The sequence below is a fragment of the Hyla sarda genome, unplaced genomic scaffold (assembly GCF_029499605.1).
Source record: "Hyla sarda isolate aHylSar1 unplaced genomic scaffold, aHylSar1.hap1 scaffold_2194, whole genome shotgun sequence".
In the NCBI taxonomy this organism is placed as follows: Eukaryota; Metazoa; Chordata; class Amphibia; order Anura; family Hylidae; genus Hyla; species Hyla sarda.
This window is the reverse complement of record NW_026608866.1, coordinates 12082-27213: the sequence shown is the minus strand read 5'-3', so window position 1 is coordinate 27213 and position 15132 is coordinate 12082. Positions and strand designations below refer to the sequence as shown.

At 45.2% G+C, this 15132-nt stretch overlaps 4 protein-coding genes across 4 annotated transcripts; 2 read left to right on the top strand and 2 right to left on the bottom strand.

Moving 5' to 3' along the window:
- The first annotated feature begins 7209 nt into the window (after positions 1-7209).
- On the top strand, positions 7210-7681 carry LOC130320308 (histone H3). Its single transcript, XM_056553020.1, has one exon. The coding sequence runs from the start codon at positions 7216-7218 to the stop codon at positions 7624-7626; it is 411 nt and encodes a 136-aa protein (XP_056408995.1). The 5' UTR covers positions 7210-7215; the 3' UTR covers positions 7627-7681.
- Positions 7682-9371: 1690 nt separating this feature from the next.
- LOC130320305 (histone H2B 1.1) lies at positions 9372-9782 on the bottom strand. The gene has a single exon (XM_056553017.1). The coding sequence runs from the start codon at positions 9771-9773 to the stop codon at positions 9393-9395; it is 381 nt and encodes a 126-aa protein (XP_056408992.1). The 5' UTR covers positions 9774-9782; the 3' UTR covers positions 9372-9392.
- Positions 9783-10004: 222 nt separating this feature from the next.
- LOC130320306 (histone H2A type 1) lies at positions 10005-10643 on the top strand. The gene has a single exon (XM_056553018.1). The coding sequence runs from the start codon at positions 10114-10116 to the stop codon at positions 10504-10506; it is 393 nt and encodes a 130-aa protein (XP_056408993.1). The 5' UTR covers positions 10005-10113; the 3' UTR covers positions 10507-10643.
- A 1369-nt stretch (positions 10644-12012) lies between these two features.
- On the bottom strand, positions 12013-12700 carry LOC130320307 (histone H4). The gene has a single exon (XM_056553019.1). It carries the CDS (start codon positions 12548-12550, stop codon positions 12239-12241), a length of 312 nt encoding a protein of 103 aa, XP_056408994.1. The 5' UTR covers positions 12551-12700; the 3' UTR covers positions 12013-12238.
- Between the last annotated feature and the right edge of the window lie 2432 nt (positions 12701-15132).

Genomic DNA, 15132 nt, shown 5'->3' with positions numbered 1-15132 from the left:
TCAGCGTGTTGCGCTCGGACTTAACCAGATGGGAGCGTAGGGACTTCTCGTGGATAGGGAGAATCAATGTGATCAAGATGAATGTACTCCCTCGACTGTTGTACTTGTTCTCTACTGTCCCGGCTTTACTCAATAGACATTTTTTTCCGGGGACTCTCTGCGCTCCTGTCTGGTTTTGTCTGGGCCCGTAGATGCCCTAGAGTGGCACGTAGGATTCTGGGCGCGTAGGATTCTGGTTAGGAGGAAGATGGATGGTGGTCTGGGCTTACCTGATTGTCTTTTCTATCATTTGGCCTCGGTACTGTCCAGGGTGCTGGATTGCCACTCCACTGAGCCCTTAAAACTATGGATTCAGTTGGAAAATGATACTACCTCACATGACCCCAAAACGGTACTGTGGAGTCCAGACCCACCTCCCCTGATGAGGAACCTTGGTTCATATCCTCCCGTGACTGCCTCCTTGCTTCATATCAAACGTACATACCTGCCCGGCTTACATCTGTTCACGCCTGACGGCCCATTGACCCCCATATTTCACAATTTTCGTTTTGCACCTGCTTTTGCCGGTTCCTACTTCCTTGGACTTCAAAAACATACTGGTCCCACATTTCAAAACCTTTTGACTGCATCCTCTCTGAAGCCGCTATCAGACATAATGGAGGGACACACACCAACCTTCATACAATCGTTCCAATACCACCAACTGCAACACTTTTACGCTGCCAACATCGACACCTTGCGACTGCACCGCCCACTCTCCCCCTTTGAAAAGCTGTGTACCTCTAACACGGCTTCTTTTAGACCGGTTAGTTCGGTATATAGCTTACTACTAGATACCCTACGATCTGATCCCCTCCCTTATAGGGATGGCTGGGAAAGGGAACTGGAGAGGAAACTGGATGATGGAGACTGGGCGATGGCGGTGCGCTGGTGCCACAAACTCTCGATCTCTACTAGAGCGCAAGAAACCAACTACAAGTTGCTCTCCAGATGGTACCGTGTCCCCTCCCTGTTGACCAAACTTTATCCAGGAATCCCCGACATATATGGGTGTCATGCCCCAGTTTAGACCTCTTTTGGTCCCAGGTTCTGGACACGGTACACAGGCTCACGAACATTCGCCTCACCAAAACTCTGGCTCCACTACTGCTGACAGTCCTCCCCCCAGGTCTTCCTAGATGGCATCTAAGACTAACAAGATTTATGATCCAGGCGGCGCGTACGGTAATACCTAGGCTCTGGAAATCATCCTCCCCGCCCTCAATTACATCTTGGTTTCAGGAGATATCCCACCTACATAGAATGGAGGAATTAATTGCTGACTCCAGACACCAGGTAGAGAAACACCACCTTATTTGGGGCCCCTGGCTTGCCTTCACAGACACCGCTGACTTTAGATCCATACACCCAGACCCGAACAGCAACTCTAATCACTGACTCTCGGATGATTTGTTACTGCCACCACTCATATCGGTTACGCCTGGGAACCCACTCCGCTCGCCTCTCCTGAAGGTCAGTTCGCCTGCGTGTAATGTGATTGCAGCATACTACTTGTAGACATAGCTCTCTGCACTTGCCCTCTTGTCAGATAATTCTCCTCCTTCTCTCTCGTTCCCCCCCTCTTTTTCTTTAAACCCTCCTTCCCTCTCCTCATCTTTCTCTCCCCCTCTCAGTCTTTCTCTCCCTTTTCTATGTCTCTTCTCCCCCCCCCCTTCCCCCTCGTCCCTCATCTCCAAATTTATGCATTACTGATCCTACAGTTTTTTATTTTGTTTTTAATTAATGCTTTACATGCCTAAGTTTGCTGCAGACCCCGAAAGGGGATCCGTAGGAGTTGGATATTGGATATTACATTGCCTTACGGTGTTCCAGAAATACAGATGTCAATACCTGCCTTCCTCCTGAGGATTGGCGAGAGTTCTGATATGATATATTGTTCTGTTTACCGTTTCTGCTTGTCAGGGGCCTCTGTAGGCATGCCTCATCCATACTGTGTCCTGAGGATTTTACCTACTTACCGTGCAAGCCCCGTCATAACTACATGCTGTTTGCATAATCTGTATTATATCACATTCATGGATGACTTGCTTTTCTTGTATTGTTTATCTTACAATTTTCAAATAAACCTTTAATGCAAAAAAAAAAAAAAATATGTATAAGTAACTAAAGTGGGGTACAGTGGACCGTTAACTACATAACATAGTAAACTACGGTTTTAGGTCCGGTCAGGAAACCACATACGGGTCAAAACTGAGCCGACCGGAGTCACCGTTTGACTCCCTTCGGATTGTTAAAGTAAATGGAGTCACGGGCTGATTCGGCTGGGGTACGGGAGCGCCCGGCTTGCCCCTCCCCCCGCCGACACCCGTATGTACAAAACGTGGTGTGAATGCACCATAAGATAAGCAAGACTGTCTCGTCAGCACAGTGAAATGGGAGACCACCACTGGTGCGAGTCCCGGGGTGGGACAGAGTGTTACAGTGTTGTGGTTAAACTTTACTTTCCTGGAAAAGTTTCTGAGTTGCCCATAGCAACCAGATTGCTTCCTTCCTTTTTCAGAGGCCTTTTCAAAAATGAAAGAGGCAATCTGATTGGTTGCTATGGGCAACTCAGCTGCTTTTCCAGTAAAGTAAAGTTAAACCACATCACTGTAACACTCTGTCCCACCACGGGTTTTCACACCAGTGGTGGTCTCCCATTCCACTGTGCTGCCAAGACAGTTCTGCTTATCTTACTGTTTTACATGCCATGAGATCCCCATAGACCACAATAGGCCTATTGGTTTCAATGGGCAAAAAAAATCACATATTGAATGCACTAGTCACAGTTCCTATACCATTAAAGAAGGGAGGGCTCAACATTCGCAAATATGCGCATATGCGGAAAACCAGTGTAGGGGAAGAGTTGTGCAGTTGCCCATAGCAACCAATCAGATTGCTTCTTTTATTTTTGGAAAGGCCTCTGAAAAATGAAGGAAGCAGTCTGATTGGTTGCTATGGGCAACTTAGAAACTTTTCCAGGAAAGTAAAGTTTAACCACAACACTGTAACACTATGTGCCACCCTGGGACTCGAACCAGTGGTGGTCTCCCATCCATTGGGCTGCCGAGACAGTCTTGTTTATTTTACTGTTTTACATGCTGTGAGATCCCCATAGACCATATTGGGCCAATTGGTTTCAAAGGGCAAAAAATAACACAGTTAATGCTAGTCATAGTTCCCCATACCATTAAAGAAGGGAGGGCTCAATATTCACAAATATGTGCATACCAAATATGCGAATTTTGCGAATATATGATGAATATTCGTAAAATATCGCAAATTCGAATATGGCCTATGCCGCCCATCACTACTCCCTTGTTGTTGCTTCACACGCTTTAGCACTAAAGGAGCGGGAGACCTTGGATGATTTTCTTTGTTTCTCACGTTATGTGGAGATGAGGACCCCCTGATGAATGTTCATGTCTGTGCCCTTCATTTCTCCTCAGATGTTCTAAGCGCAGAGCAGAGAAATAGTAAAGATGGAAATGGACACCAAAGGTGCAGGAACTAGAAATGGCCCATCCGGTCAGCAGGGGTAAGAAGTCATTTCTCTATTGTAATAGGATATATAGGGAAAAATATAGAGATGGTGCTTTATAGTGCTGGTTATCTGCGGTATTAGCAGAGAGATAAACAGATAGGTAAAGGACCTGCTCACCTTTATAGGTTGTGCTATATTACAGGCACAACACTGATAATCACTTTGGGTAGATCGTTGGTCACTGGTGTGTCGGGAACAGCTGGCCGTTGGTCCCATTGAGGACGGTGAAGAATTCAAGAGTACAGATGTGGGAGGTGGAAATCCTAGCAGGGGTTTCCTTTTTCTTCCAGTGAAGATCTGACTGCGATACATCGGCATAATTACACAGGAGTCAGGTGTAGAATAGCAGTACTTTTTATTAGTAATCATAAAAAAAGTGACATACAGGGGTGGACTACATGTTTCGGAGGGGCTCCCTCTTTCCTCACGTCCAGGTTACAGTGTATAGGTAAAGCATCTTATATATCCAACTCAATGCAAGAATCTTGACACTCGGTCAAAAAGTATCCGCACTCACCGCTAAGATAGCGTATTCAAGCTCCAAACGTGGACATCGGACAACCAGGCAGAGACGTGGGACGCTCAGGGAGGAGGCGACTGCTGGTGGTTTCACGCTATGAAGAGCGCTTCATCCGGCCTTATAAAGTCTGGGACTTGAACCCACACAACTACCAGGACCTTACTGTTTAGCGTTCTGCCTCGCTAGCTGCAAGATTCCCAAAGACCACAATGGGCCTAATAATTTCAATGGGCAAAAAATCACAATGTTATAGAACCAGACTACACTGTCCTATAAACCAACAGGACCTGTACGACAGACCCTGGAGACTGACATCACACTCAGCCTTCACATGGTTGGGTGGGGCAAACCTTCAACTGTTGCAAAACTACAACTCCCAGAATGCACTGGCAGACTGTACATTCTGGGAGTTGTAGTTGAGTTAGGAAACAGACTCTAGCTCAGTGTTTCCCAAACAGTGTGCCTACAGCTGTTGCAAAACTACAACTACCAACATTCACTGACAGCCGAAAGGCATGCTAGGAGTTGTAGTTATGCAACAACTGGCGAATAACATTTTGGAGACCGCTAAGTGATCTCCAAACTGTAGCCCTCCAGATGTTGTAAAACTACAACTCCAAGCATGCCCAGACTGTTCTGGCATGCTGGGAGTTGTAGTTCTGCAACATCTGAAGGGCCAGACATTGCAGAACTACACTGTCCAGTTTCCCTGGCCGTCTGGGCATGCTGGTAATTGTAGTTTTAAAACATCTGTTACTTATTGTGGTCTCCAAACTGTGCCACTTCATATGTTGCAAAACTACAACTCCCAGCATGCCCAGTCAGTGCATGCTGAAGGTTGTAGTTTTGCAACATCTGGAGTACCCCAGTTTGGAGACCACAGTGGTCTGCAAACTGTGGTGCTCCAGATGTTACAAAACTACAACTCCTAGCATGCCCAGAAGGCTTTTTTTTTTTATATATATATATAATGTTTTATTTATTTATTTTTTTTTAAGAGAGAAAAAAATGAATTATTTGTGAACCATGCGAACATAAATTATTGGGAGATTTAACTCCCCCCAAATATTCTCAAACGTGCTTTGAATTTCTGGACATTTATGGTTATCGAGAAATAAATAGGAAGGGAAATGCCCAATAGAACCTGATGTTATACGGATAATGTACAAGTGATTCTTATAATGGAGATCTAGGGGGACAATAATCACAATAGATCCCAGAGATCATCACTGAATAGACGAGGGATCTGCGGATACAATACAGTCTGTTAAGGATCCTACAGAAAGTCCGGATCGTCTTGTATCTGGATCAGGATTATTACTTTCCTTCTCAGAATCTTCTCCTTTGTTCTCTTCCCTTATTCTTCATCTTCAGCCACTCTGACCCCCTCACTGCTCTCCGCTCCCTCCGCTGTCCTCGCCGGTTCCCGCTATCCCTGTCTCCTTTCTCCCGCTCTCTTCTCACCGCTGAGCAGCCCGGAGATCACCCGCCGACCCCACCATTTCCACACCCAGAGCTTCAGTCGGATGATATCTTATACCTGCGGCATCTTCCTCCTCTCTTACCGACCGAACACTCCCCGGAGCCCGTGTATTTTCCTCCAGACAGCAGAGATCCTGAAGAGAAGGAAGCGCCATCATAGTCTGGTGTATTTGGGGAATCCTGTTGGGGTTTACTGGGGCAGAACAGGACAGGAGCGCAGATATACTGAGGAATTAGAGCCCAGGATCTAAGGGGAGGAGGCCGAGGGTTTACAGAAGTCTTGGGGCGCATTGCCAATCATACATATCATCAGGAGACACTTTGACCTCTTAATTTTACCCCAAAACCTTTGAACCGATCATTAAAATGTAGCTTTTAAATACTCATTACATACACTGTAGTATAACCTGCGTTTTATATAAAACAAATTAAGAGTGGGTGAGAAATGTGTGTATGTGTGTGTGTGTGTATATATATATATATATATATATATATATATATATATATATATATATATATATATATATATATATATATATAAAACAAAAAAATGTGGTCTCAAATGGCTGGAGGTGCTCAACCCCAAATGCGGTTGTGCATTTATACTGGGGGAGCAGATCCTGCCCTTGTAGTCCGTTGCTAAGGGCGAACCACAGCATAGAAAATGCATACAATGGAGGATGCCTGCAGTGAACTACAAGTGCCACAATAGAATCCTACACCAGATAAACGGTGTGGATGTGTAACAATTAGAATACAATATATATATATATATATATATATATATATATATATATATATACACATACATACACACATTACAATGCATATGCCTTTGTCCTAGATCCTCAACAAGAGACACAAGCTCCCGGCTTGACTATATTCTCCATATTAGAGAAAATGGTATCGTGGTGTTCATATAACATCTAGTTGTATCTGTTTGCGCCTCTGTAACAATTTTAGTGTCAGTTCTTGAGGAAATGTAAAGACTTGTTACAATTTGGCAACATGCAAAGTTTAGAATACAAAGCTCTCACCACCAGGTGTCGCTATTGTAACACACTAACTGATTTGTATATCCTGAAACTGTAAGAATTTCGTGCAGTGACTAATAGAAAATATTTATTGGAAATTATTAAAATTGATTAACCAGAAACGTTTTTCTGATTTTAACCCTCTACTCTACTTAATAGGTTGTGCACATATGAAGTTACCAACCCATACAGAGAATTACTGGGCATTTTGTTCGATCATGGGGGCGCCCTACTGTACTGCCCCATGTAAATGTATATAGAGATTGGAAATAGTGAAGCAGATAGAGCTCCGAGGAATTGTAGGCATAAAGGAGTCTGTATCCGAGGAGCGGGGAATCAGTGTGAACGCCCGAGACCCGGCATCGTGTCATACATGGGGGGCGCTATCATCGCTGAGGATGGGCCCCGCCGCTTCAGAACAAAGATTCATCACAGACGTCACATGTTGTTTTGGCGGGCTCTAGTTTGTATGAATCAGCCAATGGGATGAAGGGGTGTGGTTAACATGAGCCAATGGGGATGAGACCAGGAGTATAAATATTCTGCTCTGCGATCTCTTCCCATCATTTCTCCGCTGTGTACGTGTACAGAGGATCATGGCCAGGACCAAGCAGACCGCTCGTAAATCCACCGGAGGGAAAGCTCCCCGCAAGCAGCTGGCTACCAAGGCCGCAAGGAAGAGCGCTCCCGCCACTGGTGGGGTGAAGAAGCCTCACCGCTACCGTCCAGGTACAGTGGCTCTCCGTGAAATCCGCCGCTACCAGAAGTCCACTGAGCTGCTGATCCGGAAGCTCCCCTTCCAGCGCCTGGTGAGAGAGATCGCCCAGGACTTCAAGACCGATCTTCGCTTCCAGAGCTCGGCGGTCATGGCCCTGCAGGAGGCCAGCGAGGCTTACCTGGTGGGACTCTTTGAGGACACCAATCTGTGCGCCATCCACGCCAAGAGGGTCACCATCATGCCCAAAGACATCCAGCTGGCCCGCAGGATCCGTGGGGAGCGAGCTTAGATCTGCCCGGGACCCGCATACAACACAAAGGCTCTTTTCAGAGCCACCTAATTCTCCATAAAATGAGCTGATATCACCATCTTATGTTTTTCTGTCCCGATTGTCTTGCTGAGCTCTGAAATATAATCCCGGGATTGTTCTCTGTAGTTTGCCCTGTACTGTACCAGCGGCCCCTTCTATGTTACGGGTTATACTGTGACCCTGATCGGTAGAAGAAATATGAAGCGCTGAGTGAAAATTAGATTAATCGGGCGCTGGGTCCTAGTGCCGCCTCTCCCGGCCATGTGTTCCTTTAATTGGAGAGAGGGGATTTATTCGGTTCACTCGGTCCTGTTATCGGTTAATATGCCGGCTGCCTGCACCCTTCTCACGCACAGAACATCTCACTGTCCAGGCTGTAATGTAATAGACCATCAGCCCCATCATCCTCACTGATGACCGCACATCGCTCCCCGCACTATACAGCGGCTGTAATATCCAGGTAATGATACAACTGCTGAGTATAGAGAGCGGAGGAATGATTCCCTTGTATCCATCTGTACAATCCCAAGCCTCGGGGGCCAGAAGAGCCTCTGCTGTGCACACAACCCCTACACCTGGGGCTTTATCAAAGTCATCAATATATAGAATCTGGGCTAAGGGAGCGTTCAGTCCTGTATTCCGTTCATTGTGCAACAGCGACATCTACTGTCAGTTTACTGCAATCACATTACTAGATATCAGGTTCCCGTTAATTTTGTGGTTTTCTGTTTCTTTTGCGGTCAACTCATTATTCTATAAAGGATTACATTCTAATATCTGCTGATCAATAATAAACGTTAACCCTTTAACGTCTGATAGTGTGAATATATCGCTAATAGAGTAAGATCAGTAATAGTCCGATTCCTGACTTTGAGATACTGATTATGATGGAGGAAACTGGTATTATCCTTAATACTGTGGTGTCCTCCCTGCTGTGCATTGTGGGACTGCGTCATTATTGTAGTGCAAATTAACGCTAAAGGGTTAACAATGAGCCGTGTGCGCGGTCCCGTCCGATGCCTAATGCTCATTGGCTGATCACAGGACGTTCAGGATTTGAATTTCCCGCTTCCTCCAGACCCGATAACAATGGAGAGATCTCCCCGAGATGTAGAGGCTGATCCTGTGGCTGACTACTACCCTCATCCTCCTTGTTTATCACTTTCGCACAGATGAACATTTTTTGAGATCGTAGAGAAGAATGTGCGGACTAAACTTATTCTGGCGTCACCGCAACAAAGATAAAGCTGTGAGATAGGAGGACGGGAATTCTGTTCCGCGGTCCTGACCTGAGAGGGAGCGGGGATGAAGTGAGGGCTATAAAGCAGAAAACCGGCCCTGTGCGGAGGATCACATTCCTCTACAGAAAGTGTTATTCATTACACCGGTTATGTACAGACCATGGGGAGTATAGGAGGGATAATCGGAGACTACGGGTGGATGAGATTTAGTTACACTGACCAAATGTCAAAAGGGAAACTATAGAGAACTGATCTACAGCGCCCCCCGCTCCACCACAGGAGAATATACACCCTGCAGTCAGTGAGAACCGCAGCCGCCGCTCTGATCTCACCCGATCCCGGAGCAGAATATATATAGTATCAATAGACTGTACTGACAGAATAGCGGCCACATATACAGAAGAGAATACGGGGAATACAGACAGGAGAAGCACCAGCTCTATTCTAGACAATGTGGGTGGCTCTTAGAAGAGCCTTTGGGGTGACAGCAGAAGGGGGAGCAGGTTACTTGGCGCTGGTGTACTTGGTGACGGCCTTGGTGCCCTCGGACACGGCGTGCTTGGCCAGCTCTCCAGGCAGCAGCAGGCGCACGGCGGTCTGGATCTCCCGGGAGGTGATGGTGGAGCGCTTGTTGTAGTGAGCCAGGCGGGAGGCTTCCCCTGCGATGCGCTCGAAGATATCATTCACAAAGGAGTTCATGATGCCCATGGCCTTGGAGGAGATGCCGGTGTCAGGGTGGACCTGCTTGAGCACCTTGTACACGTAGATGGCATAGCTTTCCTTCCTGGTCTTCCTACGCTTCTTGCCGTCCTTCTTCTGAGTCTTGGTCACGGCTTTCTTGGAGCCTTTCTTGGGCGCTGGAGCAGACTTGGCGGGATCAGGCATGATGATCAGTCACAAAACTTCTCCACTAAAACAGAGAGAATAATGATGCTTCCTCCTCCCACCGCAGCCGTATTTATAGGCAGCCCATGCAAATGAGAAATGCTGTCTGCTCGCTGTTCTACTGGAGGAGCAAATCATGTGACCTGTGGGAGTGTCATAAGCCCCGCCCAGTGCAGTTTATTGGTGTCTCTTTAATTCTCGTCACAATTGGCTGGATTCAAATGTACCCAATCACAGGAGCCGGAGGGCGGAGCAGGAACCTATAAAAAGCAGCAGAAAGGAAATTACGGTTACATCACAGAGAGGCTTCTTTTGAGCGTTTTACGGTTTACTTATCATTATGTCTGGACGCGGCAAACAAGGAGGAAAGGTTCGGGCTAAGGCAAAGACCCGCTCATCCCGGGCAGGACTCCAGTTCCCCGTCGGTCGTGTACATAGGCTTCTCCGCAAAGGGAACTACGCCGAGAGGGTGGGCGCCGGTGCTCCCGTATACCTGGCCGCTGTGCTGGAGTATTTAACCGCTGAGATCCTGGAATTGGCCGGTAATGCCGCCCGGGACAACAAGAAGACCCGCATCATCCCCCGTCACCTGCAGCTGGCCGTGCGCAATGACGAGGAGCTGAACAAGCTGCTGGGTGGGGTGACCATCGCCCAGGGAGGCGTCCTCCCCAACATCCAGGCCGTGCTGCTGCCCAAGAAGACCGAGAGCAGCAAAGCGGCCAAGAGCAAGTGATCGCCGCTCATCCCAGACCCATCCTGAACACCAAAGGCTCTTCTAAGAGCCACCACATTGTCTACTACAGAGCTGGCACCGCTGATCTTGTCTGATAAGGATTAGATTTGACATGTTCTTTATACGGGGTTATAGTAGAACTGATACGTTTCTTTCATTAACAGTATGAGAGGGATTGGACACCTTCACTTTTATTAAAAAAAAAAAAAACTACCAGAAAACTTCCTATAGCAGATTGTGACCCTCAGCACAAGGACCGTTTCCTCCTCACTCCATCCCCGCTACCCTCACTAAGGGGGACGGGTACAGTTTCTACATATGGATTTTGAGGTGCAGCCAGCAATGTAATCACGTGTACAGGGACGAGACTAAGCGAGAAAGTCAAAATCTCCAATGAGCGTAAACTATCGGGGTTATTGCTCCACCTACAAAGTTAACCCTTCATTGTCCCTCGTTATTTATGCTCTTTCCCCTTCAGTCCCCGGAGCGCTCTCTGCTTCACTAGTCCCAATCCCTATATACGCTTACACGGTGCACTATAGTAGAGCGCCCCCATATTTAGTCTCCATTGGCTTTATATTACGTTTACAAGAAATAAGCCCAATAATTCTCCAGATGGATAAAACACCATGTGCACAACCTATTAACTAAAGGGTTACATTAACCCCCAAGTCTCTGGTAAATTAATTGTTTCCTTATATCTATCCATAGATCGTCTGTCGCAGCAGTATAAATCGTTAGTTTATACAGATCAGATACATTGTGTTACAATAGCGACACCTGGTGGTGAGAGCTTTGTATTCTAATCTTTACATGTTACCAAATAGTAACAAGTATTTCCCAGGTGCTGATACAAGTTACAGAGGCGCAAATAGATACAACTGTGGATGGTGACTAAAACTTATAATAACACAGCACAATAATTTCAGCTGCTCTTATACACCCTGCTTATCCTATACCAGATATAAGTGTCCTAAGGGGATCTAGAACAAATAAATACATCTGCATTGTCCTCGATATAACATATAAAGTGATGTAATGTAGAAGGTTTGTATATTAGGGTGAGGAGTGACAGATATTTATCTCCAGGATCCTGAATTATATCTCTTTGTTGGAGCTGTCACCTCTGACCGGGCTTCGGGAGTCTTCGGGCCGCCAGGAGAGGAGAGATGCCGCAATATAGAACATGATCCGGCGAGAAAGAGGAGGGAAGCGGGTGTCGGCTAGTAATGTATTCTCCGCATTGTAGTGTTAGTACAGAACTCCCGGGCAGCGATCATAATCTGGGCCATGTAATGTTATACTACGGTCCCTCCACATGTTTAGGGGAAGGAGTCTCCACATCTATTATATTCATCGCTCTGTATAGAATCACATCTCCCACCTGATCTGCTACTAGTTCCCCCGACACTGAACACATCGGCCGATCTATATTTACAGCAAAGGAAACTACGGAGCTACTAAACTAAACACTTTGAGCACCATATACCGGAGCCACAGCTCGGGCCATCGAGATAAAATCCTTGCAAATCCCAAAATCGGGTTTCCTCTTCAATATGCAGCTTCTATATCTTAACCACGATAATTGTACAGACAAGGACAATACACTACGACAGATCTCCGATAACACACAGCAGTGTAAACACAAGGAATTGTAGCCTTTCCATAGAACATGTGGGCGGCTCTGAGAAGAGCCTTTGGGTTGGTGAGATGGAGCAGAGTAGAAGCAGAATTAACCTCCGAAGCCGTAGAGAGTGCGGCCCTGGCGCTTGAGGGCGTACACCACGTCCATAGCGGTGACGGTCTTCCTCTTGGCGTGCTCGGTGTAGGTGACGGCGTCACGGATGACGTTCTCCAGGAAAACCTTCAGGACACCGCGAGTCTCTTCATAGATGAGGCCGGAAATACGCTTCACACCTCCCCTGCGAGCTAGACGGCGGATAGCAGGCTTAGTGATACCCTGGATGTTATCCCGGAGCACCTTCCTGTGCCGCTTGGCTCCGCCCTTACCGAGACCTTTTCCTCCTTTGCCGCGTCCTGACATCCTGCTGATTGAGAATTGAATGAATAATGTTTGAGGCGCGGAGTCCTAGCTTATATAGCACATGTGCGGACCAGAAGGAAAACTGTAACAAGATGACGTCCACATGGGCGTTTCCTTTTACTGAATTTACATTACCGGCCCCTCCCCCTTCTCTTTTGATTGGCTGAACACAGAATCGTTGGTGATTTTGAATTTCCCGCTCACCCTGTAATTCTCCGCTCTGGGAGAGAAGACACTTGTCCCGTGTTATGTGATCTCATGTTCAGGCGGCTCATTCTCAGGCTGCGGATGCCGGCACTTTCCGTATACAGTGACCGGGAATAATCACCAGGGCCCGTCCTGACATCTCCTGTTCTTATATAGAGGAAGAGGAGAGAAATCACCAAAGCTCCGGTATCAGCCAATCGATACTATGTATCAGGACTATAGCTCCGTACAGTGTTAACTCTTTAGTGTCCACATGTTCTGTTTCTTGTTTTATATCTGTACGGAGACTGCGGTGTGTAATGGCTGGGACTGTATATATTATATATAATTACACTGCAGTCACCATTCTATGTCCATTCTGATCTCTCGCATATTGTCTCCGTTCTCTTTCATCCTACATCGTCATTGACCTATATTTACCTATGAAATTAGATACTAACGAACTCTTAATTAATTACATCCAAATGTTCTCTTTGTAGCGTCAATCATCATATTTAGTTCTATTAAGTTCATTGATGTTACTTTGATTAATTGGTCTTTTCACTCTCATTCCTAAATGTCATCTCCTGCCGGGGCTCGTTCCTACGATCGGTCTCCTACACGGTATAATATATTGGGTTACATAGAAAACTATTTACTGCCATGTTGTGGTAGCTGAACACAGTACAAGAAAAAAAACTTTTGAATAGTCTTTACATTCTTCAGCCTTACCACTAGGTGGGGACAAAGTACAGTGCAGCCTCTTCTAGGGATTCAGGCGAGAAAGGAAAAGTGTTGAACAGTGTCTTTTGCCATCTAGTGGCCGCAGAGCAGATTTCAGCGAAGTTCAATATAAAGTTATTAATTTTGGCCAAGTTTCTTTTCTCATTCTGCTATAATTTTAGCCCTTAATTAATTTGATTGTAATAGTGTTTAATAGAAATATGTATTTTTTTTTTTTTATAATTATTTTTCTAATCTCCTTTTTACATTAACCCCTCAATGATGCTGTATTTTTTTTTATATATTTGTTTTCTCTTTTAACTTTTCACTAAAAAAATAATAATCAATATCTCTGTCAATGTTTCATCTACAGACCCATATGAAGGCTTGTTATTTGTGAGACCAACTACACTTTGTAATGGCATCCTTCACTTTACTACTAAGTCTACAGCAAAGCCAAAAAAAAGAGAAAATTATAGGGTGAAATAAACAAAAAAAGTTAAAAAAAAGTTTAAAAATGATTATTTTTAATTATTATTATTATTATTATTTTTTTTTTTTTGGGGGGGGGGTCCAAGTTTAAGGGGGAGGGGAAGTGATGGCTGCACATTCACATGTCATACATTGTAATTCCCATACTTGTGCTGAGAAGCAATAGAACAATCAAGTGTTACTATACATTTCACTCAAACTGTACAAGCCAACTCGTCACTTCACGGTCACCTGATTCAAGTGAGTCCCTAACTTAACAACTTCTCCTTTTAATGACATGGCAGGGTGCATAAACATTTTGTTTTCCGCGTATCTGCTAAGAAATGCATTGCAGTCCACACAGTCATAGTACCACCTTCGGGATCTCTAATAAAAATTCTGTCCGTTCCTTCTGTGGTGGGAACCCGGCCTTACTGTGCAGAATTCAGATCCCTTTATAGCGCAAGGTTCTATAGAATGTGGGTGTGATGATGATTTGGTCACTTTCCCTTTTAGAATCTTTGAAGGCAGATATAAAAGTCTCTAGCTATGCTTCTCACACTTTTTGTAATGTTGATAGTGATGATATAAAGCAGGGTCGGCACTGCCACTAGGCAAACTAGGCAGCCGCCTAGAGCGCAGAACCGATTTTGTGACTGATATGAATTCCTGTAGAAGACTGTCTTAGCTATGTTAACCTTACAGAGAGATTTTTTTTTTCCAAATAAAAGTTTATTCAGTTTTAGAATAATGTGCATTATAACAAAAACACAATAATCATTTAACAGGAGAGTTGCATAATAATTTGCCCATAGCATAGTATGTGTAGAAAATACTCTCTTTGTAACAGACTGCCAGTCATGTAACTATCTAGGTATTGTTACAATATACATGGTGGGGACTAATGTCTGTTCAGAGAATGCCTCTCTTAACTAGATAGTGATAATCTTTAGATACCATAATGAAAAAGCTTCTACGAGATCCCGTATTGTATCTAATCGGAATCAAAATGGGGTAAATGAGAGGTAAGGTCAAAACTTGTGGTATCAAGCAGTCTGGCGAATTAAATGACATTGTAAACTTAACTTAACTAAAAGAGAAGGAAAGGAAAAGAAAGGTGGGTAGAGACGTAGGGGTAAGTAGAAGAGAAAAAAAGGGGGGGGGCATAGGGGATACAAAAGAAGAGTTACATGGAAGAAGAA

What these genes read in the sequence shown, in the direction of transcription:
- LOC130320306 (XM_056553018.1), top strand. Translation starts at nt 10,114, where the DNA reads ATGTCTGGACGCGGCAAACAAGGAGGAAAGGTTCGGGCTAAGGCAAAG.
- LOC130320308 (XM_056553020.1), top strand. Translation starts at nt 7,216, where the DNA reads ATGGCCAGGACCAAGCAGACCGCTCGTAAATCCACCGGAGGGAAAGCT.
- LOC130320305 (XM_056553017.1), bottom strand. Translation starts at nt 9,773, where the DNA reads ATGCCTGATCCCGCCAAGTCTGCTCCAGCGCCCAAGAAAGGCTCCAAG.
- LOC130320307 (XM_056553019.1), bottom strand. Translation starts at nt 12,550, where the DNA reads ATGTCAGGACGCGGCAAAGGAGGAAAAGGTCTCGGTAAGGGCGGAGCC.